Here is a 27,590-nt window from a genome sequence, read left to right on the forward strand (position 1 = left end):
TTTCTCTTTCGTTTGTGGTGGTTTTCTGTGTTGGCCATGAGAGAATGAGTGTGTCAAAAAGTTACGCAATCAGCCCAAAGCACTGAGGCGGCACAGACCTCTAGTTGTGTGTGTGAGTGGGTTTGTGTGTGGGGGTGTCTGAATGGATGAAGGGGGCGGGAGTGTCTCCAACAAGGGGCAAAGTGAAGGGAAAATCTCAATGTAGGCTGCACCAAAGTCTTGAGTTTCTCAGATCTCCGCCCCTCCATGCTCGTTATATAGTGAAACCTGAAACGGTAACAGGCCTGCATTGACGCCTTACTCTCTCCTCTGAAAACTGACATTACACATTATGAAAGGTGAGTGACCATCTTTAACTCTTGTCCATGTGATACATTTCTCCAATCATAGATGAGTAATGAATAAATGAATTGCTGCTCATTGAGATATATTGAAAATAGTTGTCTTCTAACAATTTTATGACTGTTTACTGACGACAGAGGTCAGTGAAAGCTGTTGCTTAAAAGGAATGCGTGCACATTGATTTTACCAGTACAAAGAAACCGGGCTTGTGTCTACATTCAGTTTTAAATCCAAACAAATAGTCAAAGGCTGCTAAACTGTGGGTCAAAACTTACTCTGAATACTCTAAATAATACTCTGACTTTCTTGCGACTCAGTTTGGTCTGTGCTGAAAATCTTTCTGTTCGTTTGTCAAAAGCTGATTTTAATGCTTCTCAATGTGCTTTTGTGCTCCAGCACGAAACAACAAAAATAATGTAAACTCAGTTTGCTTTTTTTCTTTTTTCTTAACTTCTATGAACTTGTTCTCCAGCTTTATCAGTACAACAGACACAGACACTGCTTTTGAAATTCAAAACATGTGCCTGTAGATCAAAGTGTCATTATTTATTATTTCACACTTCACAAGCAGAAGGAAAACAGATTAGTCCATTCATATTATCAAATATATAATCAAATTGTTTATGTGGAAAAAAATGTACATTTTTCATGAATTCTTGTTTTTATGCTCAATTTATGCTCCAGTTTTTTTGCCTATGGGCAGGCACGTATGTGTACAATTTTCCATTAACTAGGTTGATCATTTCTAAGTTCTGTCTGCTTTTGTCATTTGACATCAGATGGACCTGTGAAACATTAATAGATGGGTATTTGTGTAACCGTCATGACTTGACATTATGTAACTGTTACCAAGCTGTGAGGGCCTCTGGATATAAAGCATTATGAATGGTAGCTGTGCTTCACGTGTAAGAGGAACCTGATTACTGCCTGTAAATGAGATGCCACAAAGGCCCACAGGACTGGGACGCCATTATTTGTTGCCATCAGGCTCTTGTTCCTACATAAAACTTACTAAGCAACATAACTATCTCTATCAGTGTTTTTATTTTTTTGTCCACTTTCACACTAGGTGGTTTAGATAAGACTTTAGATTGGAACTTAGATTGTAGTTGTTGGTCAAAATAACTGTTGAAAATATCACCTGTGAAGTGAAAGGAGTTGCTTGTATTACAAAATCTTTGAAGAAGTGTAGTTCCCTTTAAGCGTTTCTCTAGCTCAGTCAAAAGTGACTTTTCTTGGTCTCCACCCTCCAAACAACATAATTCTATCCATGGCATGCAGCTACAAGCAGAGTAGCTCATCTGCCCTGCGGGACACCACAAACAGATAATTGGCAGACTGCCTAAGGGAAAAAATACCTGTCCATCTATGAATGAATCAGTTTTTTTCCTGCAATTGGACCTGAAAATAAATGCCCTTCCCAAGGGACTTCGCAAAATTGTCCAAATTTTTTAAATGGTGCGTAAACTTTGATTTAAAAGGACACTTGCTTTGGGCTTTCTTATACTTAGTCCCTAGACAAAACAAAAGGCATTGAAAATTACTACCATCTCACAATTTCTGCACTTTTATTGAGACGTAACTACATTCTAGATATATGGATCCATCCTCCATGTTTTCTTGGGAGACTGGGCTGTCCATCTTCACTGATAGGAAGTTTTTTTGCTCCGAAACTATTTCACATCTTGCAGTGAGACCAGACTGAATGCGCACGCAACATTTTCATGTTAATCCTGTGCTCCGACACACCCCATTTAAATCAAAAGTATGGTTATTATCTCGCTTCCACAGTACTTGATGACAAGCAGATGAGTTGATTCACTGATTTTAATCAGGTCTTGTGACAGAGACACATGAAGGAAGGGATCCCCAGGACCAGAATAAGGAAATCTGCATTATTCCTTACAAAAGCATCTATGTGTAACAATATAGTGATAGTTATATGGCTCAATATTTCTATTGTGGAAAAAGAAAGTCTGTCCAGACAGGTTAATTTTACCTTCCTTTGGACAGAGCCACATGATTTATTTACCACTCTTGTTCACTCTTTTGACAAAGCTGTGCAAACACTGTTGTTTATCATATCTCCTGTATCCACATATCATGAAACTCTTTTACCAGGGAACCAGGGAAGCCAGTCAGTCATTCAGTAGGTCAGTCTGTCAGTCACCCCCCTCTCCCCTCAGTTACTCAGTCAGTCCATGGTTGTTTCAAGGGAGACAATGTTGGCAGTCTGTACTGGGATAAAGCTACACTGTGCCTAGATGAGGTCATTTCCAGTCAGGGAATATTTTTCGCACAGTGTGCTGCACCTCTTATGCACTGTATAAATTGTGGAAACCTTTTATTTTTACCAGAATGCGCTGCTAGAAATGATGATGACAAGTAGTTCCACCTTTGACAATGATGTCTTTTGAAGCGAGGTTCTCGGTCCAGAGAAAGACTGTGAAAAAGAGAGAGAAAGTAGGATCTGGCTGTGAGGCCAGAGAGGACTGTCATTTGCCAGCACAAAAGCAAGGGGCTGCTCTGCTTTTTGTTGCACTAAGCCTTCATTCCCACCAACTGCCCTTCGAAAAACAAGGAACTCTATTTTTACCACATTTTGGCTCCTGTTCTGGAGTTTTTGGCCCCTAACATGGGTCCAATTTCCAACCCCATGCACACAGCACATACAAAGTCAAGCTTGTGCTCGACCTCTTCCCTCTGTCAGCAGGAGCACATTCCTAAAGGTGGCTTCACACGAGACATGGGAATAGATGGAATTTCCATCCCATGTGCTGAAATTGGAAGCAAAGAAAGTCTACAGGGAAACAGGCTCCTTAAGACCAGTCCACACGACATGTAACTTACATTTTTATCCGTGTGGATGGTTGAAAAAATTAATATTGATCGGGTGCATTCTTGTAACTGTGTTAGTGTGAACATGTTTCCTGCAGACTGATGACCAATTCCTTTAAATTTGGTCTGTAGCAGTGACCACAATGTGTTCCGGAGAGAGGAAAAGGGGGTGATAAAGGGTCCGGTAAAGAGCCTGTTAATGCAACCTGACAGCAGTGAGCACAGTCAGTGAGCTGTCTGTTTCCTCCACAGAGGGAAATTCTTTCAGCAGCATTGGCCCCAAACAGGTTCTGGCTGAGGATTTGACCAGCTTCAAACACAGTCACGTAACCTCAAGCCATTACTGACCTCTTCCATGACAAAGACAAAGCTCATGTAGACAAAAAACGAGCATATCTAGGCCATTGAATATTCAAAGGGAACACTTCTGGAGAGCTAGCCAAGGTCCTGAAATGCTTTTTTTTCTCTTACAAAGGTCTTAAGGACGCTTAAATTTAATACTCAAATCTTATTGTTGCTGTTTAATTGACACAGGTAGGCTTTTTTTTCTTGATTCTAAGCATGACATTTGCATTTGGATGCTGCCTCTGTGAACCCATCACATGCATTGCATAAGGACATCTTTAGTTTGCAAAAATAAAACAAAACTATTGGAGTGGTTGAAGGAACTTTTAGACAGGACAAATCAATAGTTCATTCTGAGAAAGAAAGAAAACACTTGTGTGCCTGTCAACTTAAACATGGCCATTATCCTTTAATTAAAGGGCAAATAAGCCATCCTGCTGACTGTATCTGTTATTTTGCTTTTTGTTTTTACTTTTATTCTCTCCAACTCTTAGGTCACACGGGGGATGGGGAGAACATGTCCAAGGTGGAGCCTTCCAATGGGCACAACAGGCCTTTAGACATCATACCCGGCACTGACGAGAAGATGACAGACAGGGGTCAGTGGGGCAACAAGCTTGAGTTTGTTCTGTCAGTGGCTGGAGAAATTATTGGCCTGGGAAATGTCTGGCGTTTCCCCTACCTTTGTTATAAGAATGGAGGAGGTGAGAGCTTTCCTTTAATATCTTGCAGGCTTATAAAACTCAAAAGCATTGTAGGAAATGTAGGAATACATCAGGGTACTGTGGACGGATCGTGAACAGAAAGAGGCGCTTGTTTAAAAAATGTGTTTTGATCTATGTGATGGATGGATGTGGTGGGCCTTTTCACCATTTTCCCTTTTCTGTACAAGTATCCGTGATTGCACTGTGACACCACAGATACACACAAAAACTTTTTTTTTAAACACTACTAAGAGACTGCGTATTTGAAACCATTTGAATCCGTACCTACTTCTGTTAGATTGTTTCAGCGCTTCTTGATCTGTAGCATCTTGACCCTTTGCTTTAATCTGTGCAGGGGCATTTTTTATACCATACCTCATCTTCTTGTTTGCTTGTGGGATCCCTGTCTTCTTCCTGGAGACGGCTTTGGGTCAGTACACCAGCGAAGGAGGCATCACTTGCTGGAGGAAAATCTGTCCACTGTTTGAGGGTAATCTACCTTTCCTAAGAGAGATCATTTAATGGTTAAAAATCACCCAATGTGGAAATCACTTTATGACAGTTTATTTGTGGGGATTCGACTTTATTGTCTTCAGAAAGTAAATAAGTCATGAGTCTCAGTCAAAGTATGCACGTTTTTATGAAACATTGAGCTATAAATCGCAGAGGTCGTAATTAACAAAGAATAATCTAAGACATGTCAATGCAATGAGTTTGCATGTGTGTATGTTTGTGAATTTGTGAGCGCAGTACATGCTTCTTTTAATGTGTCTTCGTGTGTATGTCCAGCCATATCACACAACTGTACAGATGTAGAGAAGTGGTGCGCAGAACTGTAAGGGCTGGAAAGCATCACTTTTACAAATCTTATGAAACTTATGAATTCAATTAATTAATGAATGTGTAAAAAAGAAATTTCTATTCTTAAATACCCAATTTGTACATATAATGAAATATTCCCTTTTCTTTTCTGTTATTTGCCAGGAGTGGGTTATGCCACCCAGGTGATTGTTGCTTTGCTGAACATCTACTACATTGTCGTGTTGGCCTGGGCCATCTTCTTTCTGTCCAACTCCTTCACCTGGGATCTGCCCTGGGCAAGCTGCAACAATACGTGGAACACAGGTGAGACGTGAGACACTGAAGCATTAAACCTAATATGTAGGCCAGAGGGTTGTAAGACACTTTGGAGAGTTTGGAGAGTTTTTTTTTCTCTGTGGATTTATGCCGTCTCTCAAGCTCTCAAACTAATCCAGCCCAGACCTGCTCCATGTTGTTGAGGTCAGGACTTCGTAGGGGCCAAGCCATTTATTGCAGAGCTCCCTTTTCTCCTCGTCAGTTGCTGATAACAGTCATGAATCATGAATGACAGTCATAACAAGTGCCAACAGCTTTTGCGCTGTAGTTTATATACTATTCATATTAATATTGTTATTGAAATATAACCAGGTTTCTGTCTTAATAGGTACATTTAGGCCCGAATAAACAGTTAATGAGAATTGAAGCCTCAAATAAATGGCGACACTAGTAAACTGTCTCAAAAACTGTCCGATTGCTAAATTTACAGACTTTTAACATCACATGGGATGAATCCTTATCACTTGGATGATTCTCCGTCTTTTCCTCTGGTGCCACAAATTTTTAGTAAAATAGTTTTTTCTGGAAATATCAAATCTGCTGTATATCAGCTTGTTAGCTTTATTGTTATAGCATGCTAGCATGTAGCTTACATTCAGCTCACGAAGGGAAATAAAAAGCCTCAGAATGAGAAACAGGCTGTAAACTTTGAAAAAAATGTCCTTTATGTGCTTGAGGCCTCAATCAAAACTAAATGTTCCCTTCATCGTTTCATTTATTCATAGTTTTGTTTTACTTCAAGGAAGTGAATGTTCCTGCAGCACTTCACTTTGTCTCAGTGGTGACATTGCTTCTCCCGCCTGAGTGTAACTTGGAAACCTCAGAGAAAGCCTGGATTTCTTCACACGATTGAATGTCCTTTTGTTTATTCTTCATTCAAGATTCCTGTATGGCATTTCAGAGGAGAAATAGCTCAATCAATCTCCATGAGAACGCCACCTCTCCTGTCATTGAGTTCTGGGAGTAAGTGCCTTTTAGTTTACCCATGTCATGTTGGCTACATGCCAGAAAAATCACCAAATATCCAACTATTACATCTGAGTGTTTGGCTGATTTTGATATGCTATTTGGGAGGAGTTGTGAGAATCTAGTGACTTGGAAGACAAAATGAGACATTTCTGAAATTTGTCCTGTGTGTTTGTACTCCAGGCGCAGAGTGCTGAGAATTTCTTCAGGTATTGACCACATTGGTTCTCTGAACTGGGATCTAGTTATTTGTCTGGCCATTGCATGGATCATCTGCTACTTCTGCATCTGGAAGGGAGTCAAATCAACTGGCAAGGTGAAAATGTCCTTCTAGTAACAAAAGCCACCAACATATTTTAAGCTAGTACCGTTCATTACAGAAGAGCAGTATTTCTTAAAGATTAGATGAAGTGTGAAATTAGTGAACAATGGCATCTTAATAAACCTTGAAATTGAACTAATAATCTGAAGCATTTATCGTTGTGGTATTAAGGTCCCATCTTTTCTTTATTTGAGCGAAACTGTATAAAATGTAAAGATTTTAACACACAAAAGAAGTTAGAGTTGAGCAAGAACACTCTATCGGAGAGGCAAGAATGTATCAAAATGAAGGAGCTGTTATAACAAGTGTGTGAGGACTTGATTTCTTTCCCTGCAGGTGGTTTACTTCACAGCCACCTTCCCTTATATGATGCTACTGGTCCTGCTGATCAGGGGGGTCACCCTTCCAGGAGCCTCCAGGGGAATCCACTTCTATCTTTACCCCGACTTGGACAGACTGTCTGATCCACAAGTAGGCTGAAAGCAATGAACCTGCTGTCAAATGAACACTTGTGTTCCACTCATACACGTGCACAAATTCCCAAACATCCTGCAGATATAACTTTAAACAATCTCACAGATTTATGTCTGTAAGCCTTTTAATGCTTTGCAAAGCATTAAATGCAAAATCAAAAAAATAAGGACAAACTATGTCATTGGCTTCGATTTTAGCCATACAGATAAAAAAAAAAGAATGAACACATTTAGAGTAATATGGTTACACTGACACTCTTTAACCCTTTAACAACATTGGTAGCTCATTTTTCGCTGACGGTATTCTTATCAGACATTAGTGGAAGTGAACCTACCTAAACCATCTCTAAAACTTGGTTTAGGTCTGTAAGGCTAAAAGAAAGTATGTGTTGTGATATTTCTTTTTCAAATTTTCTTGCTTCCACCACAAAATGTTGACCCAACCATTTGTTTAAAAACAAAAAAAAGTCTTGATTCTGATAAGTATTGCTCCAAGGAAATGAGAAAATGAAAAGATTTTCCTTTGCTTTTTTTCTCAGTGCGGAAGTTAAAGGGTTAACTAGTTAAGGTACTAAAGTTCCATCCTGCAATGCCACACCAACATGTTTAAAGTACTCAGACATGACTAGAAAAATTTGGTTATATCTTGAACAGCATTATTGTTTTGGATTTTCTTTTTTTTATTGTTGTTGCCCCCCCACACACACACACTCTCACTGCCTTCTTTGGTGGGATTTTTGTTACAGTCAAGCTTAACTTCATCTTATGCACTATGATCACTAAGCTCTAAAAAGCTCCTTTTCCAGCACGAAAATCCAACCCCCCCCCATCTCCCTCTTCCTTCCCTCTCAGGGCTCAGGGGATGAATAAGAACCCCATGAGTGCTGGCCAAGTCAAGCCAGGCTGGTGGAATTGCTGTCTTGGGAGTATCTGTCTTTGTGCGATGTTGTGTCCAATGCTTGTGCTGTGTGTTGGACCCCCAGTCAATCAGATCCTCAGTCCTGGCTGCCAACATGCCCCAGTGCTCTGGGAACTCTTTACCAGAGCTGCAAGAAGAAAAAGAAGCCTAATTAGAATTTTGAAATGTGAATAAGAGAAAAAGAAGTGCTGCACTTTGCGCCTTAAAGGCTGGAGGTGGGGTTATAGGCTTTTCGTGGCAGGTAATGCCAGGGTGGTTGAAGTAAAAGATGGAGTTTTAGGGTTTGGAGTTTCTTAGACGAATAATAGTGGCTATAAATAAACTTTCTGGTGAGTTGAGTGCTGCTGTGGTGGAGGGCAGTTGACCGTGACAGTTGTAGCCACTGTTGCTTCCAGTCAATTGTCACCACACACTGCTGTCCGCTGCTGTTTGGATGCGACGGCTTCTCTGGTGGCTCCTTTCTGCTGAGCTGCACTAGAAGGCTAGAGGGTTTGACGCTGGTGTAGATGGTAGCAGACATTCCATGCAAACTATTTTGCGCTAAGTGTAAAGACTGAGAGTGACTCAATGGTATGTCAATAAGTTCTATGCCCTGAAGGAAGGGCAACAACACCTGCTCACCCTCGAGGCACAGCCGGGTTCACAGAAGAGCCGCCGTCAAACCGTGAGTGATGATCATGATGAAAGTTGTAACTTCTGACGCGTTTTCACAGCTCATCCTCCCCAAGGTGTGAAAAGAGGTGTCTTCAATGGGCTTATGACATCCCATACAACAGTTTTTGTTATTCCGATCCAACATCTTGTCAGATTAAGGTGTATACATGAACTTGATAACTCAGTCTTATTGTAATTTAGCCCTTAATCCGATTTAGCCCTTAATCAATGCCATGCAACCCCACTGTGTCGTAATGTGTGTCTGTGCTTCTCGAAAGAAAGTCTAGTGTAAAAACCTCATCACTAACACTGAATCAAAAAGCTTGTGTGGCACTCAACTCTCAACTAAAGTCACTTGCCTGTGCCTTCAGTCTGAGCTTTAGTTACTTGGAATTTTTCTTGTTTCTATCTTGTTTCCCTTCTGTCCTCAGGTATGGATGGATGCTGGAACTCAGATCTTCTTCTCTTTTGCCATCTGCCTGGGTTGCCTCACCGCCTTGGGAAGTTATAACAAATATAACAACAACTGCTACAGGTAATGGTTTGAATTGTATAGTTGTAATTACGACTGATGCCACTTCAGTTCCCATAATGTTTATCGTGTTTTTTTTTCATTATAGCCCCAAATGCCTTACAGCAAGATAACAGTCACCATTTTATATTTTTATGAAGTTAATTAAGTCTGTGGCCTAGATGGAAGCATTATTCTAAACCTGTTACCATGTGCTTTATCTAATTGTTATACTGTATAATTTGTCTTTGTTATTTCCAGGGATTGTCTGTCCCTCTGCTTCCTGAACAGTGGTACCAGTTTTATTGCTGGCTTTGCCATCTTCTCCATCCTGGGCTTCATGTCCTACGAGCAAAACGTGCCCATTTCTGAAGTGGCTGAATCTGGTTTGTGTTTCTTTTATTGCTTATGGAGACACAATATCCTGAGGGAGAAAACAACATTTGCAGATACATTGCTTTTTTGTTTGAGCTCAGCTAATTTGAGAAGGCAGTTCTGCAGCTTATTGCTCAATTAATTTTTAATAGTTTTCTTGGCCGAAATGAAGATATTGTCTCCAGGTTTTAAGGGCATTCCGCGGTTTGCCACTTTCGATTCCCCCCCAAATATTACTAGAATTTTTAAGCAGCAAAATTCTGTATTGGTGAGTGTAATAAGATCACCGAAATATTTGATAGAAATATAATTGGCAGCCAAATGAGTAGGAATGTTAATATTGAATGGGATCTGTGTCTAGGTCCAGGCTTGGCCTTCATAGCATATCCTCGCGCTGTGTCCATGATGCCATTTTCACCCCTATGGGCCTGCTGCTTCTTCATTATGATCGTCTTTCTCGGACTGGACAGTCAGGTGAGATCAACGTGTATAAACACGTGTAAATTAGCTTGTAGCCACTTTACAAAAGGGGGCGCTTACATACACAAACAAATATCTCATACTTTATTGCTTCTTTCCTTGTCAGTTTGTTTGCGTGGAGAGCCTTGTGACAGCCATGGTGGACATGTATCCCTCCGTCTTCCGTCGTAAAAACCGCAGGGAGCTCCTCATCCTGGCAATAGCTATGGTATCCTTCCTCATGGGGCTCATCATGCTGACAGAGGTTCGTCTCATAGCATAGCACAAGAAGCACAATCATCATGTGTCTCAGCTGAAGGAGAAGTTGAACAAGTGAATTGCCACTTTTTCAACAATAAAGAGACAGAAAATGGCAATGAAATGTGAAACTGAAAAGGATTGGGCCTCTTGAGTTTATTTCTAGGGGAAAACTTTGTTGTCTTTGATATTATAGCCAGACTTATGGCAAAAAATCTGCCAAACGTTTTAAGTGAAGCAGCCTGATAATTAATACCAGAGTATCCCTCCTACACGCTCCCCTGTGGGGGCCGGAGAAGCACAAAGCACAAATCATGATAAAGCACTGCCGACTGAGGAAGACCTTTTTTTTTTTCACAACAAAGTGAAGTGGTTTGACAGCGTGCATGTTCTCCTTCATAGATTTACCTGCATAGTTGTGATCTCTGTTTCTACCTTCAGGGAGGGATGTACATCTTCCAGCTCTTTGACTACTATGCAGCCAGTGGAATGTGCTTGCTGTTTGTTGCTGTTTTTGAGACAGTTTGTATTGCTTGGATTTATGGTAAGTGTACTTCTAATGCTAATAACTTTATATGTAAAGATTCATATTCACTGCTCATGCAGCAATGTCACAGGCACAGATTGAGAAGCTGAGCAAGTGTTATTTCAAGTTCAGTCAACCACAATATAGTAAGATTATTCAGACACTAAGCATGTTATATTCCTGACAAATGTGATGTTTTACTTTAGATATACGGATGCAAGTTTTAACTGTGTCTCTATGCTCTCTCTGCTAACAGGAGCTGATCGTTTCTATGACAACATAGAGGATATGATTGGCTATCGACCCAGCCCTGTCATCAAATACTGCTGGCTTTTCTTCACCCCTGCCACATGCTTTGTGGGTTTTACATTATTTTTCTGTATGCATGCTTTTACACTGCGCTCCTTAAAGAGGAGCACCCTCTGCTGGTCAGCATTAAAACCGCAGTCCACTTTAAAAAGTACCTCAAATAGTCTAATACAGCCCATTTTAACCGTGTTTCAGATCAAAGTGAAGTATAATTATCAGCTGTGGCGTTAAGGTATTTCGTTGTTTCATGTTTCATCATCACAGAGTCATAACTTATCCTTTTATATCTCTCAGGGAACCTTTGCCTTTGCATTGATCAAGTACTCGCCTCTAAAGTACAACAATGTCTATGTGTACCCGTGGTGGGGCAATGGGATTGGCTGGGTTCTGGCTCTGTCCTCCATGCTTTGCATCCCTCTCTGGGTGGCTGGAAAGCTCTACTGCACCCCAGGAACACTGAGAGAAGTACGTCTTTTGGCCTGTGTCCCTTTTTGCAATGTGCTAGTTGAAGTGCAGTTGCTGTTCTCAGATAAGCATCTGAGTCCATACGTCCATCCTGAGTCCTGTGTCCATACATAGCAGTGTATGCAGTATCGCAAAACTTGATTCCCGAGGCCATTTATAATTATTGTTAAATGGTTTATTGTATGGATTTTTGTACATTATGATAGAATTTTACTTGACATGAATTCGTAAGTTCTGACAAAGCTAATATTCATCTAGAATGCACAGACACTTGAGCGATGAATTGGCCTTAAAATATAACACAACTTTTTTCTTAGTCCATCAGGCAAGTTATAATCAAAGCCAAACAGGTGCATCTGCCACTATTATGTCTGTTTCTATTCTATGTGATTTCTTGTTTATTAGATTGTTCGAGTATATTTTCTTTTGTATGTAAAAAACAAAACAATCCTAGCTTTAGGAATTTACCTTTGTGCGTAAATAAGATTCCCGGAGCAGTCCCCGGCACAGAACCGGCCTTTCTTCATCAGTTCTTTTTTTTTTTCAGTTTCTCTGCTGCTGCCCCAACAGATACAGCAGATGAATTGCACTCTCCACCACGTGCTAAACCTGTTCAGAGGATGATAACAACAGGACATTGTTGTGCTCTCCGAGCTTAGCTACTTACCAAATAAGCACAATATTACTGCTTAGATTTAATTCACACTTACAGTTAGTTATATAGCAGGCTCATTTATCCAAAGTGACTTATAAGTGGAGAAACAACATCCAAGCTTCGGTGCTTTAACATTGATCATTGATTAAGTATTACATCAGTTTAAATGGCAGAAACAAGCACAATCAGACTTGTAACATATTGAGGTTTTCATCTCTCCTAGATGGAAAAATAATTGTCCACTGTGTTTTGATTATCCACCATCCACAGCGCTTCACTCTTTTGACCACTCCTTCCACTGATTTACCGAAGACGAAGCAGGAACAGGAGAGGCTGCTGGCCATCTTCGCAGCAGAGGGGGACAGCCTCCAGCAGAAAGCTCCACCCACTAAGGACGGCTACTTCCCCGTAGATGAAAAGGAGTCTCATTGTTAGAGACTCGAGGGTCGGAGTCTTGCGGAGGTCTATGGTCACTCCTCAGCTCTGACACTTTCTCTCAGCAATACCTCGCCAGACAAGGTGGTGAAACAGACAGACCTCCAGAGCTGTAACTGCCTTCGTGCTGCAGGAGTTTTCTCCCTTGTATGGTGCCTTCAACTTCAGATTCACAACCTCCTTTGGGGGTGTTGGTTAACACATTTTATTTGCCAGGGCAGAGTAATATGTACGTTTTGAAAATGTGACCGCTCTAAGTACTCAGCGGCAAATCATTTTTCAATTTGCTTGTGTTTGCTTTCTAAGGAAGCATTTTCATCTGTTTTGGACATCTCTAATGTTCAGTTAGTCTACATGACATCTCAGTCACATTCTCGATTCTAACTGCAGCAGATGGAGCACAGGAGACGCCCCAACACTGCGCAGACCATAGGCTAACCCGAATAATTCACCTGTGTTTAACTGAATTCCTTTAATGAGTGCAGAATGTGTTGATATTTTTTATTCAATTTCATCCTGATACCAGCCTCGTTTTTACTGTATCATGGAGAATTGTCATCTCAGGATGTTGAATTCTCTTATAAAACTTATTTCTACAGAAATATAGATGTAACCAATGCTTGAGAGTGCAGGAATTGTATTATACACTTACAATTAGCTGAAGAGGCCACGTATGACCTCATTTAAATTTTGCTGTTTTTGTTTCATATTAATATTGTTGGGATTATTGATTCAGTGTTTTTTTTTTTTTCACCTGCTTTACTGAACGTTGCAGCGTTGCATCAGTGTTGTACCTTTCTTCTTTTTTTGTCTCTCTTGGTTGTGTTTTCAGTCACTTTGGATATTGAAATAATTTTAATTTAGTTGGGCTGCCTCGTATCTAATGCACTGAAATGTATGAATTGAAAATTCAAAAAGGACACTGTGGTGACACTTCCATGATATGAGCAAAGGGGGGGTTGAAGGGAATCATTCCAAAAAGAACAACTTGCTTGTCATCTTTTTCTGCTGTACACAAGGAACTGTGTTTCTTTAGATGTTGGGATGAATGTATGATCAGTAATCACTGATACTTTTGGGTAAATAACTTTTATGTGTTTTTTTATGACAATAAAACTACCTTCATTTGAGAAATGTGTTTTTATTTTGTGGGATGTAATTCATTGATCTTGCTGGTCGTTCTTAATACATCTAAATATATAGAAAAACGTGGGGTGTGTAAGCAGTGAATTTCTCATTGAGGTTTTAAGTCATAAACGTAAACGAAAGTTACGTATGTAACTGCTGTTCTATTTCATCCCTACTGACCGCCAGAGGCGGTGCTGAAAGCACTGAATGTCCCTTCGCGCATGCGCCGTTCGAGTAGTAATACCAACAGAGTCACACCTGTGACATGTCGGGTGATCAATCAGAGGCTATATAGCCTGGTGTCATCCGACACTCTGCTCCTACAGAATCTTCTCGCGGAATGCAAGGATTCTGAGTGACAGAAGCTCTGGCGGTCATCCGGGATTCATAGAACCGTAGTTACATACGTAACTTTCGTTCGTTTCCGAGACAATAGCCATCAGAAAGGCAGTTTTCCACGACAGCCACCTGAGGTCCGCCAGCTCCAAAGGTTCGAATGGAAGGTGGCACAGAGCTTCAAGCACCAAGGGCAGATCCCAAACTGGGGCCCGTGGGGCCATCGGTGGGTGCAACCGACGAGCGCCACGCATAAACAGGGAGACTAGTTCATGGTTCCCCACAGTACAGCCCTCAAAGCCAGCATGACCAGATGAAATGGCCGCGACATACACCTGAAGCGTTGAGGGAGAGTGGCCCCTGTCAAGAAGAGACTGGAGAAACTCCAGTACAGTGGACACTGCACAGGTGACTGGATCATCCTTGCGGGCAAAACACCACTGGGAAAACAGCCGACACCTGTTCTCATATTGCTGGCGAATAGAGGGTGCCCTGGCACTCAAAAGGGTGCGTCTGACGGGATCAGAATGACCGGTCACCAGCTGCTCAAGCCGTCCAGCGGCCATACCCACAGTCGGAGGCGTTGGGGATTGGGGTGCCACAATAGTCCCCCCAACTGGGACAGCAAATCCCTCCTGGTCGGGAGACACCATGGGGCGCCGCGACACAGGCTCCGTAGAAGCGGGAACCACGGCTGTGCCGGCCAACACGGAGCCACCAGCAACAGTCTGTGGCCCTCCTCGGCAACTCTCCGAAGAGTAGGCCAAATCAGAGACAGGGGTGGGAAAGCATACAGGAGGACCCTCGGCCAAGGATGAGCCAATGCGTCCTGGCCCAGTGCACCTGACGCCCCCGTAAGGGAATACCATCGAGGGCATCGAGTCGACTCCTCTGTGGCGAAAAGATCCACCTCCGCCTGACCAAAGAGGTCCCAGATCCTGAGCACCACGTCGCCGTGAAGGGACCACTCTTCCGGAGCAGTCGCCTGGCGGGAAAGAGTGTCCGCGACGTGGTTGTGCCGCCCAGGCAAGTACACTGCCCGCAGGGTGGACAGGCGAGGACAGGCCCATTCTAGGAGGTCTGTGGCCACTTCCAGCAGCTGCGCTGATCTGCTGCCACCCTGATGGTTGACGTGGTAGACCGCGGAGGTGTTGTCCGACCGGATAAGGACATGTTTCCCTTCCAGATGGGGCATAAAGTGTCTGAGTGCCAAATGCACCGCACGCAGCTCCAGTACATTTATGTGCCTGGAGCGATCCCGTCGGCCTCAGCGGCCCTGAGCCGCAGAGGCCTGCAGAAGAGACAGGGCTGCTTTCACACACCGAGTGAACACCCTCGGGGAAAGAGAGAGGCCAAATGGGAGCACCCAGAACTGCCAATGGCGACCCTGATAGGCAAACCGGAGAAAACGGCGATGTTCTGCCGCAATAGGTACATGGAAGTACGCGTCCGTCAAGTCTATTGAGGTAAACCACTCGTTCCTCGTAACAGTCTGAAGGACCTCTGCTGTCGTGAGCATGTGAAAGGGCAGTACCTTGAGATATTGATTCAGTCCCCTGAGATCCAGAATGGGACGAAATCCGCCCGTCTTTTTGGGTACGAGGAAGTATGTTGCGTAGTAGCCTCTGGGTTGCTGCAGAGGATCCACTGCTTCGATCGCGCCTTTGGCCAGGAGGGCGGAAAGCTCCTGGTCTAATGCATGGGCTTTTACTGGGTCGGTGATCACGGTCACCCTGACCCGGCGTGAAATGTGAGGCCACCGTCGGAATTGGGTCAGAGTTGCAACCACCCATGGATCCCCAGTATGAGCAGCCCAATAACGGAGCTGCTGATGGGAATAAAATCCGACGGTCGGCCTGGTGGCATCACCGTCTGCCCCCACGGCCCCTGGTGGGGTGGCGGACTGGCTCACGAAAGGCCCTGCTCGGCCCCTGTCGTGCGGCCGGGGGACCCCGAGCACGACCCCGAGGTGGCGGCCAATTACTGCGGCCAGCCTGCGGGTGCCATGTACGCCGAGGGGGGGGCATACCCCTGCTCAGGCCTGAAAGCTGCTGCCTGGTGTTCCGCGCCTGAACAGTCCGTTCCAGCACTTCCAAGGCAGCCGAGCCAAACAATTCCCCTGGCACCACAGGCACCCCACGGAGGGTCCGACGACCTGTTTCAGTCAACGGAGACTGTGCCAGCCAGACCTGTCGACGAGCCTGAGCCAAGAAAGACATCACGTGCCCAAGCTCCCTAGTCATCAGCGCAAAAGCCTGAAGCGCAGCATCACTGAAGCCAATCGCAGTAGTGGCCCCACCAGAGTCTTGTAGGGATGAAGAAAGGGCGAACATGAGGTGCGCCAAGGAATTGCCAAGGCGGCCAGCGCGCGCCCCGGCGTTATAGGCTTTACAGAGGAAGTCGTCTGTAACACGGCATTGAGCCCGTGGGCACCGAACATCACGACGGAGAGCCTCATCTGGCGCCACAATGAGTGAAGCCACAGCGGGCTCAACCGCAGGCATGCAATCCAAGCCTGCTTTAACCGACTCATGCATAGCCTCCAACACGCGACCATCTGGGGAGAGGCGTGAGAAGGCACTGGGGTCCCGCCAACAAGCGTGTAGCTCTTTCAGGTACTCCTCGGATGGAGGGACAAAGAATGGAGCAGGGGCCTGTCCGCGCCTGAAAAAGGCGCTTCCGGGAGCCGACTCCTGCGCCTGCGGGACGGTCAACTGCAGCTGCCCCAACGCCAACTGCATGACGTCCCGCATAGAGCCGTCGCTCGACCCACTAGCTGCCCCCTGAGACGAAGAGAGCGAGCCAGACCCTGTACGGGACGACTGCGCCCCCTCCTCACTCCTAAAGTGAGAGGCGGAGCAGCCAAAGACAACGCGTCCTCCTCGGGTGCCAACTCAGGCATGGGGGGAGAAGAGGACCCAGCCAACGAAGGATCCAGCTGGTGTGCCTGGAAAAGGGATTTCATTTCTGATAGTTCCACAGACAAACGCTCCACTATTGTGGAAAGGCCCTGATCAGCCTTGGCTCGACTACTCTTAGGAGGAGCCACAGAGGCCGCGGCCTCACTCTGGCGCTTCGAGCGCCTAGGAAGGGTCACCTGCCCAGAAAGAGGAATGTCATTGCCAACCTCGGGGCGTAATTGGGCCAGCCGAGTCACCCTCACGGCATGGGGCATGTAACTGCAGTTCATGCAGGGATTTTCTGATAGGGCCTCCACCAGGTGATCATGCCCAAGGCAGGCAGGGCACAGATCGTGGCCATCATCTGCCTGAAGCATGGTCCCACAATCTGCACAACCGTGGGAGCCATCCATGTTTGAAGCTGACCTGAGCTCAACCGCAGGCCGAAAGAACGGGGGAGCTGACACCGGCAGCCACGTCCAGAACAACGGACGACAATCCAAACTCCAAAACTGGGAGAGGGGGCGAAAACGCAGCCGTCACCAATCAGGGCAGTCAAAACCGAATAGGCGGCTAGCTAAAACTGGGAGAGGGGGCGAAAACGCTGCCTTCACCAGTTAAAGCAACCAAAACTGAGTAAGCGGCTGGCTAGAACGGGGAGAGGGGGCGGAAACGCTGCCTTCACCAGTTAAAGCTCAGCGCAAAACAGAGTGATCCGTCCGCGAAAGTTGGGAGAGGGGGCGACAACGCAGCCTTCACCAAATAACGCTCAATGCCAATTAAAGCAGCCAGAACTGAATAAGCGGCTAGCCAAAACTGGGAGAGGGGCGAAAACGCTGCCTTCACCAGTTAAAGCAACCACAACTGAGTAAGTGGCTGGCTACCACCGGGAGAGGGGGCGAAAACGCTGCCTTCACCGATTAAATCTCAGCGCAAAACAGAGTGAGACGTCCGCCAAAGTTGGGAGAGGGGGCGTGTGGTGTGTTAGGGATCACACACACGAGTAGTATCCGTTTGAGGGTCTTTTATTAAACACTTTCAACTCGGCACACATACATGTTCAACAGGGTTGCCTCTCTATCACTCTAGTCAGTAGTTATGATCTCGCGAGTGTCACTACCTAATCTCGCGATAGGTTACTTTTATTATAAGAACACTACATCTTCCCTCTTTTTTTTAATAATGAACTTTCTGGTGGTAGACTTAAACAAAAAATAAATCAGATCTACTTCAATGTAGCTATACTGTCAACATAAGTGTTCTTTCTTTAGATCAGAATGGAAAAAAAAATAAACTTCTGTTTTAAACTAAACTTAAAAGTATTTCACCCTTCCCTCTTTTTAAACAACAGAATCATTTTTTTATTTTTTTTTTTTTAAGCAAAGTTAAAGTTCAGGTAAACATCACATAGTCCTTCTGCCATGCAGGTTGAGCCCTGACACGAGTCGACTTCACAGGAACATCAGGTGCAGCTGTCATGGGCCCTGGACCTATGGAAGGGGAGGAATGGGTGGTTATGGGAATGGTGACAGGGACAGACTCAGCTGGTGTGAGAACTGGGTTTGGAATGGAGGGGGCGCTGAGACTGGCATCACCACTGAACCTCTTCACATGAGCGGCATTTCTCATTTTGGGTGGGCTGTTGGGTTGTTGAATTATGACTGCATTTCCTTGTTTACTGATGACTTCATATGGCTGTGACTCGAAGTTGGGGTCTAGCTTGTTGGACTTGTGTAGGTTCTTGCAAAGAACGGTGTCTCCTGGTTGTATTTCCTGATCCTTGGCTCCTCTTCTCTGATTAGCAGCAATGTTGCGTTTCAACTTGTGCAAAGCGTCCTTGTCATGAATTTCCTCTGAGGCAGCTGCATGGGGTTCATCACTGTCAGCAGGTCTACCGGTGAAACTGGGCAGTTTGTCGCGGAGATCTCTGTTCATCAACAGCTTTGCCGGGGACACTCCTGTGACTGCATGAGGAGTGGTCCGGTAGTGGAACAGAAAACTTTTCAGTGCAACTTTCCAATCCTTCTTTTCAATCTTGGCTATTTTGACTGATTTCAGAATTGTTCTGTTAAATCTTTCCACTTCTCCGTTTGACTGAGGCCAATATGGTACTCCTTTCAGTTGCATGATGCCATGCGCGGTGAGGTAATGATGGAACTCTCTGGATGCAAACGGTTGTCCGTTGTCGCTTCTCAGATACTTGGGATAGCCATGAATTTGGAACATCATTTCGAGAGCATTAATCACATTGGTTGCATTTGTGACCTTCATGTAGGCAACTTCGGGCCACCTGGAGTAGTAGTCAACTACAGCAAGCAGATAGTTACCTTCAGAGATGCTCAGTAGGTCAACTGCCAGGTAAGTCCAGGGCTGGTCTGGCAATGGCGTGCGCTCTAACTCTTCTGGTGGAGCGTTCTTGCCAATCACTTGACATGGGTAGCATTGTTTGATTTGCTTTTCCACCATTTTGTCAATTTCAGGCCACCAGACTTTGGTTCGCAGTCGGTTCTTTGTTCGCACAATCCCTTGATGTCCTTCATGTCCTAACTGTAGCACGTGCTCTTGCAGAGCTTCGGGAATCACGATCCTGTTTCCTCGCATGACCATCAGTCCAGCCGTCCAAAGTTCATCTTTGACCGCCTGGAATGCTGTGCCTTTGAAGTAGGTCCAGTCATTTTTCTGTATGGCTTGACGTAGCTTGGAGATAGTCGGATCATCCTTTGAAGCTTGCTCGATCTCACGGGGGGTTAGAGCATGAGGTGTGGAATCTTTGATGATGCTGTAGATGTACTCATCTGTTTCTCTCTCCTCAGATTTGTCACAATGACCAACGGGTTGGCGACTCAGGGGGTCGGCCTTGTTGGTTTTGCCGGGGATGTGGACTACTTGGTAGGTAAACTGTTGCAGGTACAGCAACCACCGTTCCACTCTGGCTGATGGAGGGAGTGAGTTGGGTGATAGCACTTTCACAAGCGCCTTGTGATCTGTGAGGATCTTGAATTCACATCCGATGAGATACAAGCTGAATTTTCGACAGGCCCAGAATACTCCGAGAGCTTCTCTTTCAAACTGAGAGTAGCGTGTCTCAGTGGGTGTGAGCTTCCTGCTGGCGTAGTAAACTGGCTTCCAGACTCCGTCTGTCTGTTGTTGCTCTAAGATGGCGCCTACGCCGAAGGGGGAAGCGTCACAGGTGATTCTGGTTGGTCTTCCAACTGAGTAGTATGCCATGACAGGGGCTTCGATCAAAGCGTCTTTGAGCTGGTCGAACGCACACTGTTCCTCCTTCTCCCATTTCCACTCAGCATCTTGCTTAGTGAGTTCCCAGAGAGGCGCAGTTATTGTGGAGAACTGTGGGACGAACTTTGCACAGAACTGGGCCAATCCGAGGAAGCTACGCATTTGTGACGCGTCAATTGGTGGGGGAGCATGCGCAATGGCTTTGACCTTTTCGTCTGACACTTTCAGGCCATCTTGTGATAGGACATGACCCATGTACTTGATTGAGGTCAGTTTGATCTGGCATTTTTTCTCATTGATTGTCAGTCCTCTTTCAGCTAACCGTTGCACCACGGTAGCCAGCCTTGTGTCATGTTCAGCTTCTGTGCTGCCAACTACGACTATGTCGTCAGACATGTTGTATGCACCTGGGCAGTCTTTGATAACTTGGCTGATTATCTGTTGGAATTTTTCTGAGGCTATGTTCACTCCGAACAAGAGCCTTTTGTATCTGTAGAGTCCTCCTGGTGCAGCGAATGTTGTGATTTCTCTGGAATCAGGGTGGAGCTCTATTTGGTGATACGCCATGTTGAGGTCAATTTTGGAAAAGTATTTCCCTCCGGCCATTTCCTGGATGGTCTCGTCGATGGTAGGCACCGGATGACGCTCACGGACGATGGCCGCATTGGCTCTTCGCATGTCAATGCAGATCCGCACGTCTCCATGTTTGCGATCATTTTCCGGCATTTTCTCCACAGAGACTAGTGGATTCACCCAATGAGCTGGTTCTGACACTCCTTCAATGACGTCTAGGTCCACTAGCTCTTGTAATTTCTTGATGACGCGCTGCCGTCTATTGAATGGAATTCTCCGCACCGGCTGAATGACTGGGGTGACGTCTGGGTCAATTTTCAGTCTGAGCTGGTAGTTCTTGAGTTTCCCCAGCCCAGTGAAGACTTGTGGGTACTTGATGCGCAGACTTGACCACACGTCGGTTCCAGAACAGCTCAGGATGTTTGCGTCGATGCCAACTCTCAACAGTCCTAGCTCTTTGCTGGTTCTGCTGCTTAGGAGTGATGCTTGTGGCACCACGAAGAACGAAGCAGTGGCACGCCGTGTTGTGTTTGGGACTTCAACTTCAAGTGTGCATTTGCCTAGGAGCGTGAGGGCTTGTTTGCTGGCATAAGGATACAGTTTTGTAGAGGCAGGCTGCAGACTGACTTCAGGCCTGGCCTTCTGTAACCCTTTAAAATCATGCACGGACAGCGTGTTGTGGTGAGCACCAGAGTCTATCACCATGGGTAAGGTGAAACCGTTCAGGCGCAGGTCTAAGGTGTCCTCTGTTTTAGATATTCTGAATAGGTAGAGATCTTCAGAATCACTCCGTGAGTCATTGCTTTCTCCTTCTTCTACCCTATGTTGACCTTTTTTGTTTCGACCCTTGCTTTGCTTTGGATCATCCCTGCTGCGACCTGAGGCTCTGCTGCGACCCTGTGAGCTCGACGTGTCATCTTGGTTTGGCTTGTATTTGTCTTTGTGGAAGCAGAGATCATCGAAGTGACCCTTTTTTCCACAGTGGCTGCACTTGTGATTCTTGGATCGGATGCATTCGCGAGCCATGTGTCCTTGTGCACCACACTTGTAGCACCCTGACTGTGATGCTGATTTGAGCTTTGGTTTGGGCCTTGCTCTGCCAGATACTTGGTTTGTATTGGATGGAGAACTGAGAATTAACGCCTCCTTGTGGTGGTATGAGCCAATCACTTGGATAAGGCGATCCAGTGTGAGATTATCTTCTCTGAATAGTTTGGCTTTTAACTCTGAATTTTTAATGTGCAGTAGTACTTTATCTCTTACATGGTTATCAGCTTCAGCATTGAAGTTGCATGTTTTCACTAGTGCTTTAAGGCGAGTGATGAAATTATTTATTGTTTCACCAGCATTGGGCTCTGTTTCCCAGAATTTTGTACGGGCTTTTGGTATATTCTCCCTTAATGCAAAAGTGTTGTTGAAGAGTCGGATGGCTACTTGAAACACATCTAGTGCAGGTTGCTGATCAATCTGCTCGTCAGTGAAATTTTTCCATATCTCACGCAGTCCCTCTCCCCCTGTTAGCAATAAGACAGCTCGCTTTTGTGCAGCATTTACAACTCCTGACGCAATGATGTATATTTCTAGCTCACTCTTCCACATTTGCCATCGTTGATGTAAAGTTTCAGGCTCTCCCACAGTGTCTAACGGTTTCGGTGGCGTGAGTCCACCCAGCGCAACATGAGCCATCTTTACTTTCGTTTTCAAACGTGGATTCTAACAGGCTTCGTGAGCAGTAATTCTGTCATATGCACGCTCAATTCCGGTTATTAAACGTTTTGGCATCACACAGAAAACTTATTTCACTTCCCTGAAAGAGTGTCGTCGAATTTCCAGTGAGGATCCGGAATTGTAGCTCCGACGTTTGTTGCAATGTCCATGCGAGGTCGTGACTTGCAGACTTTTTTTTTTTTTTCCCCGGTCCGTCAACAGCTGAGAGGGCTTGTAATTCCGTTCTTCTATGCTGTCGGGATCATCCTCGTCGCCAGTTGTGGTGTGTTAGGGATCACACACACGAGTAGTATCCGTTTGAGGGTCTTTTATTAAACACTTTCAACTCGGCACACATACATGTTCAACAGGGTTGCCTCTCTATCACTCTAGTCAGTAGTTATGATCTCGCGAGTGTCACTACCTAATCTCGCGATAGGTTACTTTTATTATAAGAACACTACAGGGCGAAAACGCAGCATTCACCAAATAAGCTTCAATGAAAAAAATAGAGTGAGACATCAGGTAAAATCGGGAGAGGGGGGCGAAACGCCACCGTCATCAATTAAGGCAAACGAACTCAGAAGCTACCACCGGTAGCCCAGTTCAAAACTGGAAAATCAGCTGGTTATGGGAGAGGGGGGCGAAACGCCACCGTCACCAATCAAGAAAACAAAACACAGATGCCACCCAGGCAGCTCAATGCAAAACTGAATAATCAGCCGGTAAATATCGGGAGAGGGGGGTGAGGCGCCACCGTCACCAATCAAGGGAATCAGCACTCCGACGCCACCACAGGTAGCACAGCTCGGAACTGAACAATCAGCTGTTCAATATCGGGAGAGGGGGCGAAACGCCACCATAACCGATCAAAGCAAACAGAACTCAGAAGGCAGCTCAATTCAGAACTTAAATACTCAGCTGTTTACTATCGGGAGAGGGGGTGAAACGCGGCCGTCACCAATTACAGCAAACAAAACACAGCTGCTACAACAGGTAGTTCAGGTCAGAACTAAACAATCAGCTGTCCACACAACAAAACAGCTAGACAATCAGCTGTTTACCATCGGGAGAGAGGGGGCGAAACGCCACCGTACCGATCAAGGCAAACAAAACTCAGAGGCTACCGCCGGTAGCTTAGTTTAGGAAGCCAAACAATCAGCTGTGTAACATCGAGAGAGAGGGGGCGAGACGCCACCGCAACCGAGTAAAGCAACAAAACTCAGAGGCTACGCAGGTAGCTTAGGTTAACTGAAAAAGCGGTAGGCCAAGGCGCTACCACTACCGTCCCAATTTTAAAGCGCAACAACAACTGGAGAGGCTAGAAGTAGCCAAGCCGAAGTGTGCGCACCACAACACCAACCTGTGAGTCGGGAGATCGGTCCAAGAGTAGAAATGTTTTTAACCTGGATTTAAAAATGTCTACATTTGGTGAAAGTTTAATCTCCACTGGCAGTTTGTTTCACTTGTTGGCAGCATAACAGCTAAATGCTGTTTCTCCATGTTTAGTCTGGACTCTGGACTGGACCAGCTGGCCTGAGTCCTTGGATCTAAGAGCTCTGCTAGGTTTATATTCTCTGAACATATCACAGATGTATTTTGGGCCTAAACCGTTCTGGGATTTGTAAACCATCAGCAGCCAGTGTAAAGATTTTAAAACTGGTGTGATGTGTTCAGATCTCTTAGTCCGGGTTAAAACTCTAGCAGCAGCGTTCTGGATGAGCTGCAGATGTTTAATGCTCTTTTTGGGAAGTCCAGTTAAAAGAGCTTTACAGTAATTGAGTCTACTGGAGATGAATGCATGGATGAGTTTCTCCTGGTCTTTTTGGGAGAGGAAACCTTTAATTATGTTGATGTTTCTGAGATGGTAAAAAGCTGCCTTGGTGACAGCTTTGATGTGGCTGCTGAAAGTCAGATCTGAGTCTATCAACACTCCGAGGTTACGAACTTAGTCAGTGATTATAAGGTCCCGAGTCTCAAGATATTTACCAATGCTGACCCTCTTTTCTTTGCTACCAAACAGAATGATCTCAGTTTTGTCTCTCTCATCCAGGTGTTTACTTCCTCCAGACATTGACACAGTACGTCTGCTGGGCTGCAGTCGTCCGGTGACAGAGACACATAAAGTTGTGTATCGTCTGCATTACTGTGATAATTGATGTTAAAAAAGTGGAGCAATCATCAGCAAACTCTTCTACATGGAGGATGTCAAGTTGCATGGCAGGCATACGGGCTGCTGTGTGAAATGGAGCTAATTTTAGCTCGTTTTTAATTATATTAATCTGTGACACTTAACATAATATCATACATCAGTATTTTGGATGGTTGTTACTTATGGAAAACTATGTTTTTCAACAATATGTAGTAAAGCAGGACACTATATAAGAGACTGAACAAGCAATTATCAGAAATTTAATGTAAAAGTATGAAGTAAAAAACATCAGAATTTTACGCAAATATCATCCTGCATAAGTTACATCACACTCCTTCTGTAATTGAAAGAACTGAGAAGCTCCCCGAGCATATAGGCAGAGGATATTGACATGTAGAAATATGGAAGTGTAATCTTTGTGTTGGAGAAGCATATTATTTGTCAGAAAGTTGCCAGTTTGAGCTCTTTAATCCCCTTTTGACTTTAATTTGGAAATAGTCGAAGCAAAAGCAGTAATGCACATTTTATAAAAACGTAAAGATAAATAAATGATAGGGGTAAAACAGATTACATTACATAGAATAGATAAATGACTAGATTAAATAAACATTATAATCTATGATTAAATATGAATACAAATAGTTGAGTAAATGAACTTGATGCTGACAATTTTTCTGCTTTGTCTTTTGGCCAAATATTTTCGCTGGTATTTATAATTCAATTCAAATTAATCTAATTTAATTTAATTTATTTTTCGAAAACTATTGGCGTTTGATTTCGGTTAAGCATTTCCGGCAGGGGTCGCTGCAGACATCTTTCAGAATCCGTCACTGTTTACGGAAGTCCGAGTGACGTGTCACTGTCCACCAAAGCATTGTGGGAAGAAAAGTAGAGCTGACACGGCCGCTGATAGCAGACAGCTCAATTTAGCTAATATCTTCGACTTGTGACCACTTTCAGAAATAGAAACTTAAGAGTAACGATGCTACTTCGCAAAGTTAATGCCAGCGGGCTTTAAAGAGGACGAACGTATGCCGGTGTCATCGCTGCTCTCCTGCGCACGGGCGCTCAAAGCAGAGAAGTGGAATACAGCGTCCATGGACCGCGGCGATTTTGTTTTCTTTTCCAAGGGAGACGAATAAAGTAGCAACGGATTATATCCTCGCGGTGAATGGGTGGGGGGCGACAGCGCTCCCACATTCCTTAACGTGTAAAGTTTCTTAAGAATTCTGTCGCAGACGCCGTCAAAGATGTCGACCAGCAGCCCCGAAGCGGTGAAAAAATTGCTGGAGAACATGCAGACGGATCTGCGGTCTCTCTCCATGGAGTGCAAGAAGAAATTCCCTCCTGTCAAAGAGGTTAGCCGGCTAGTTAGCTTAATCGAGCCGTTACTGTAGTGTTTTGCACCCTGTCCCATTTGTGAATCTGGTGCCTTTTGGTTGGTGATGGTGCTGATTTTAGATTGTTTGAGCCCGTTTATCCACCAACCTCAGGGCCTTTCTCTGTTGTCCGCTGTGGTCACCAAGTTGTCTTCAGACTCCTTGTGTAAATTAAAAGTTATGTTTACTGGTGGGCCTTACCCTTATTAGTTGCTCAGTAGAGGGATGCACAGGTGTTTGCTGGTTTGCCCATGTGTGTGATAGGATAAAGCATAGTTTTTCCTCACATGAACATCTTTATAAGAGTAACCACTTTTAAGGGGCTATGCAGCAAATTAAACTAGAAAACATTTATTGTGGCTACTTCAGGTGACAATGACTGTGAATGACGGTTTATCTACATACCTTTTTTTTGGACTGTATGGTCAGGTTTGTTAGGTCTACTTGTGGCTTTTTTTCAATGCACATCAAGCATATTTTCATTCAGCCTCATTTTATGTTGGAGGCTGCATGAATCAAATGAACAGAGACATGATCAAGTCTGTGATGCATTTGAAAATACCAAGATTATTGACTGAACTTTTAATGCATCAAGTTGTACTTTTCCTTTCATATGTTAAGATAAGACTGAGATTATAACCACTCGCATTGCAGCCCGGAAAAAGAAAGTTTTTCTTGTGTTAGGTATCACATATCACTTCCTTTTGCAGTAACTATCTACAAGGCAACTCTTGTAGCTGCTTGTGAGACTTGCACAGCAGTGAGGAGGAATTTTGGACATTTTAAAACGCAACTGTTGAGTTTAGTTCAATTTCCCAACAGGTTTGGATCAAGCAGCCCTTTGCAAGTCAGCTGTTTTTTTTTCTCACATAGTGTCCAGAATATTCTCACTCGTAAAAGAGAGGTGAGAAGCTCTGTGTCGGGAATGTGTTCTCACAACCGAAGATACCCTGGGGTGTCACCTGGGTAGGGCGCATATGAGGCGGGACATGTTGCATAAAGGAGATCCCAGTGTTTTCCTGTACAGTACATTGAAAACAGTGGATGAGACTCTCTATCCCTGCTTTTGTTTTGATATCGATATCGCACATTAACCGACGCGAGCACAATGTCGACGAGCGAGTGAAAAGAAACATCGAAGGGTGGCCTTTTCCAGGGCTATTACGTGGTCACTGGCATGGTAATCTCCACCAGAAGACAGTGCGAACGTTCTTGTACTTCTGTCTGTACCGTGTCTCGAAAGTTTCAGGGCTGCATGAGCACAGCTGTTGTGTGCTTTTGTTTGCTGCCTTATTGCATCACCCAGGCTCCCCCGAGCCTCAGGTCAGAGATTGCTGACCTTATGTTTCTCTGTGAACGTGAAACAGTTATGAGTTCATTATTTCCTTAGTGACTGCATGCTATCCAAACCCTGAGGCAGCAACGCAGTCTCAATAATACTTCGTCCAGCATTCGTCAACAGTCGGGGGGGGGGTTTGGTGTTGG

General features: G+C 44.6%; 2 protein-coding genes across 5 annotated transcripts in view; both read left to right on the plus strand.

Moving 5' to 3' along the window:
• Positions 1-234: 234 nt before the first annotated feature.
• slc6a13 (solute carrier family 6 member 13) lies at positions 235-13,827 on the plus strand. Its single transcript, XM_075470325.1, has 15 exons — positions 235-338; positions 4,020-4,229; positions 4,585-4,719; positions 5,214-5,354; positions 6,248-6,329; positions 6,516-6,648; positions 6,991-7,125; positions 9,132-9,235; positions 9,473-9,597; positions 9,948-10,060; positions 10,173-10,310; positions 10,745-10,847; positions 11,086-11,186; positions 11,433-11,603; positions 12,529-13,827. Exons 1-15 carry the CDS (start codon positions 332-334, stop codon positions 12,691-12,693), a joined length of 1,863 nt encoding a protein of 620 aa, XP_075326440.1. The 5' UTR covers positions 235-331; the 3' UTR covers positions 12,694-13,827.
• Positions 13,828-25,600: 11,773 nt separating this feature from the next.
• mon2 (MON2 homolog, regulator of endosome-to-Golgi trafficking) overlaps positions 25,601-27,590 on the plus strand; it is a 30,004-nt gene continuing 28,014 nt past the window's right edge. For all 4 annotated transcript variants that reach the window (XM_075470326.1, XM_075470328.1, XM_075470327.1 and 1 more), the window contains exon 1: positions 25,601-26,084. In XM_075470326.1, the coding sequence (XP_075326441.1) occupies positions 25,977-26,084 (108 nt within the window). In that variant the 5' untranslated portion in view covers positions 25,601-25,976. The remainder of the gene's footprint in view (positions 26,085-27,590) is intronic.

The sequence above is a fragment of the Odontesthes bonariensis genome, chromosome 7 (assembly GCF_027942865.1).
Source record: "Odontesthes bonariensis isolate fOdoBon6 chromosome 7, fOdoBon6.hap1, whole genome shotgun sequence".
Lineage (NCBI taxonomy): Eukaryota > Metazoa > Chordata > Actinopteri > Atheriniformes > Atherinopsidae > Odontesthes > Odontesthes bonariensis.

Coding starts and splice junctions, on each gene's coding strand:
- slc6a13 (XM_075470325.1), top strand. Junction 6,649..6,990: donor GAGTCAAATCAACTGGCAAG/GTGAAAATGTCC, acceptor CTTTCCCTGCAG/GTGGTTTACTTCACAGCCAC. Junction 10,848..11,085: donor TTGTATTGCTTGGATTTATG/GTAAGTGTACTT, acceptor CTCTGCTAACAG/GAGCTGATCGTTTCTATGAC.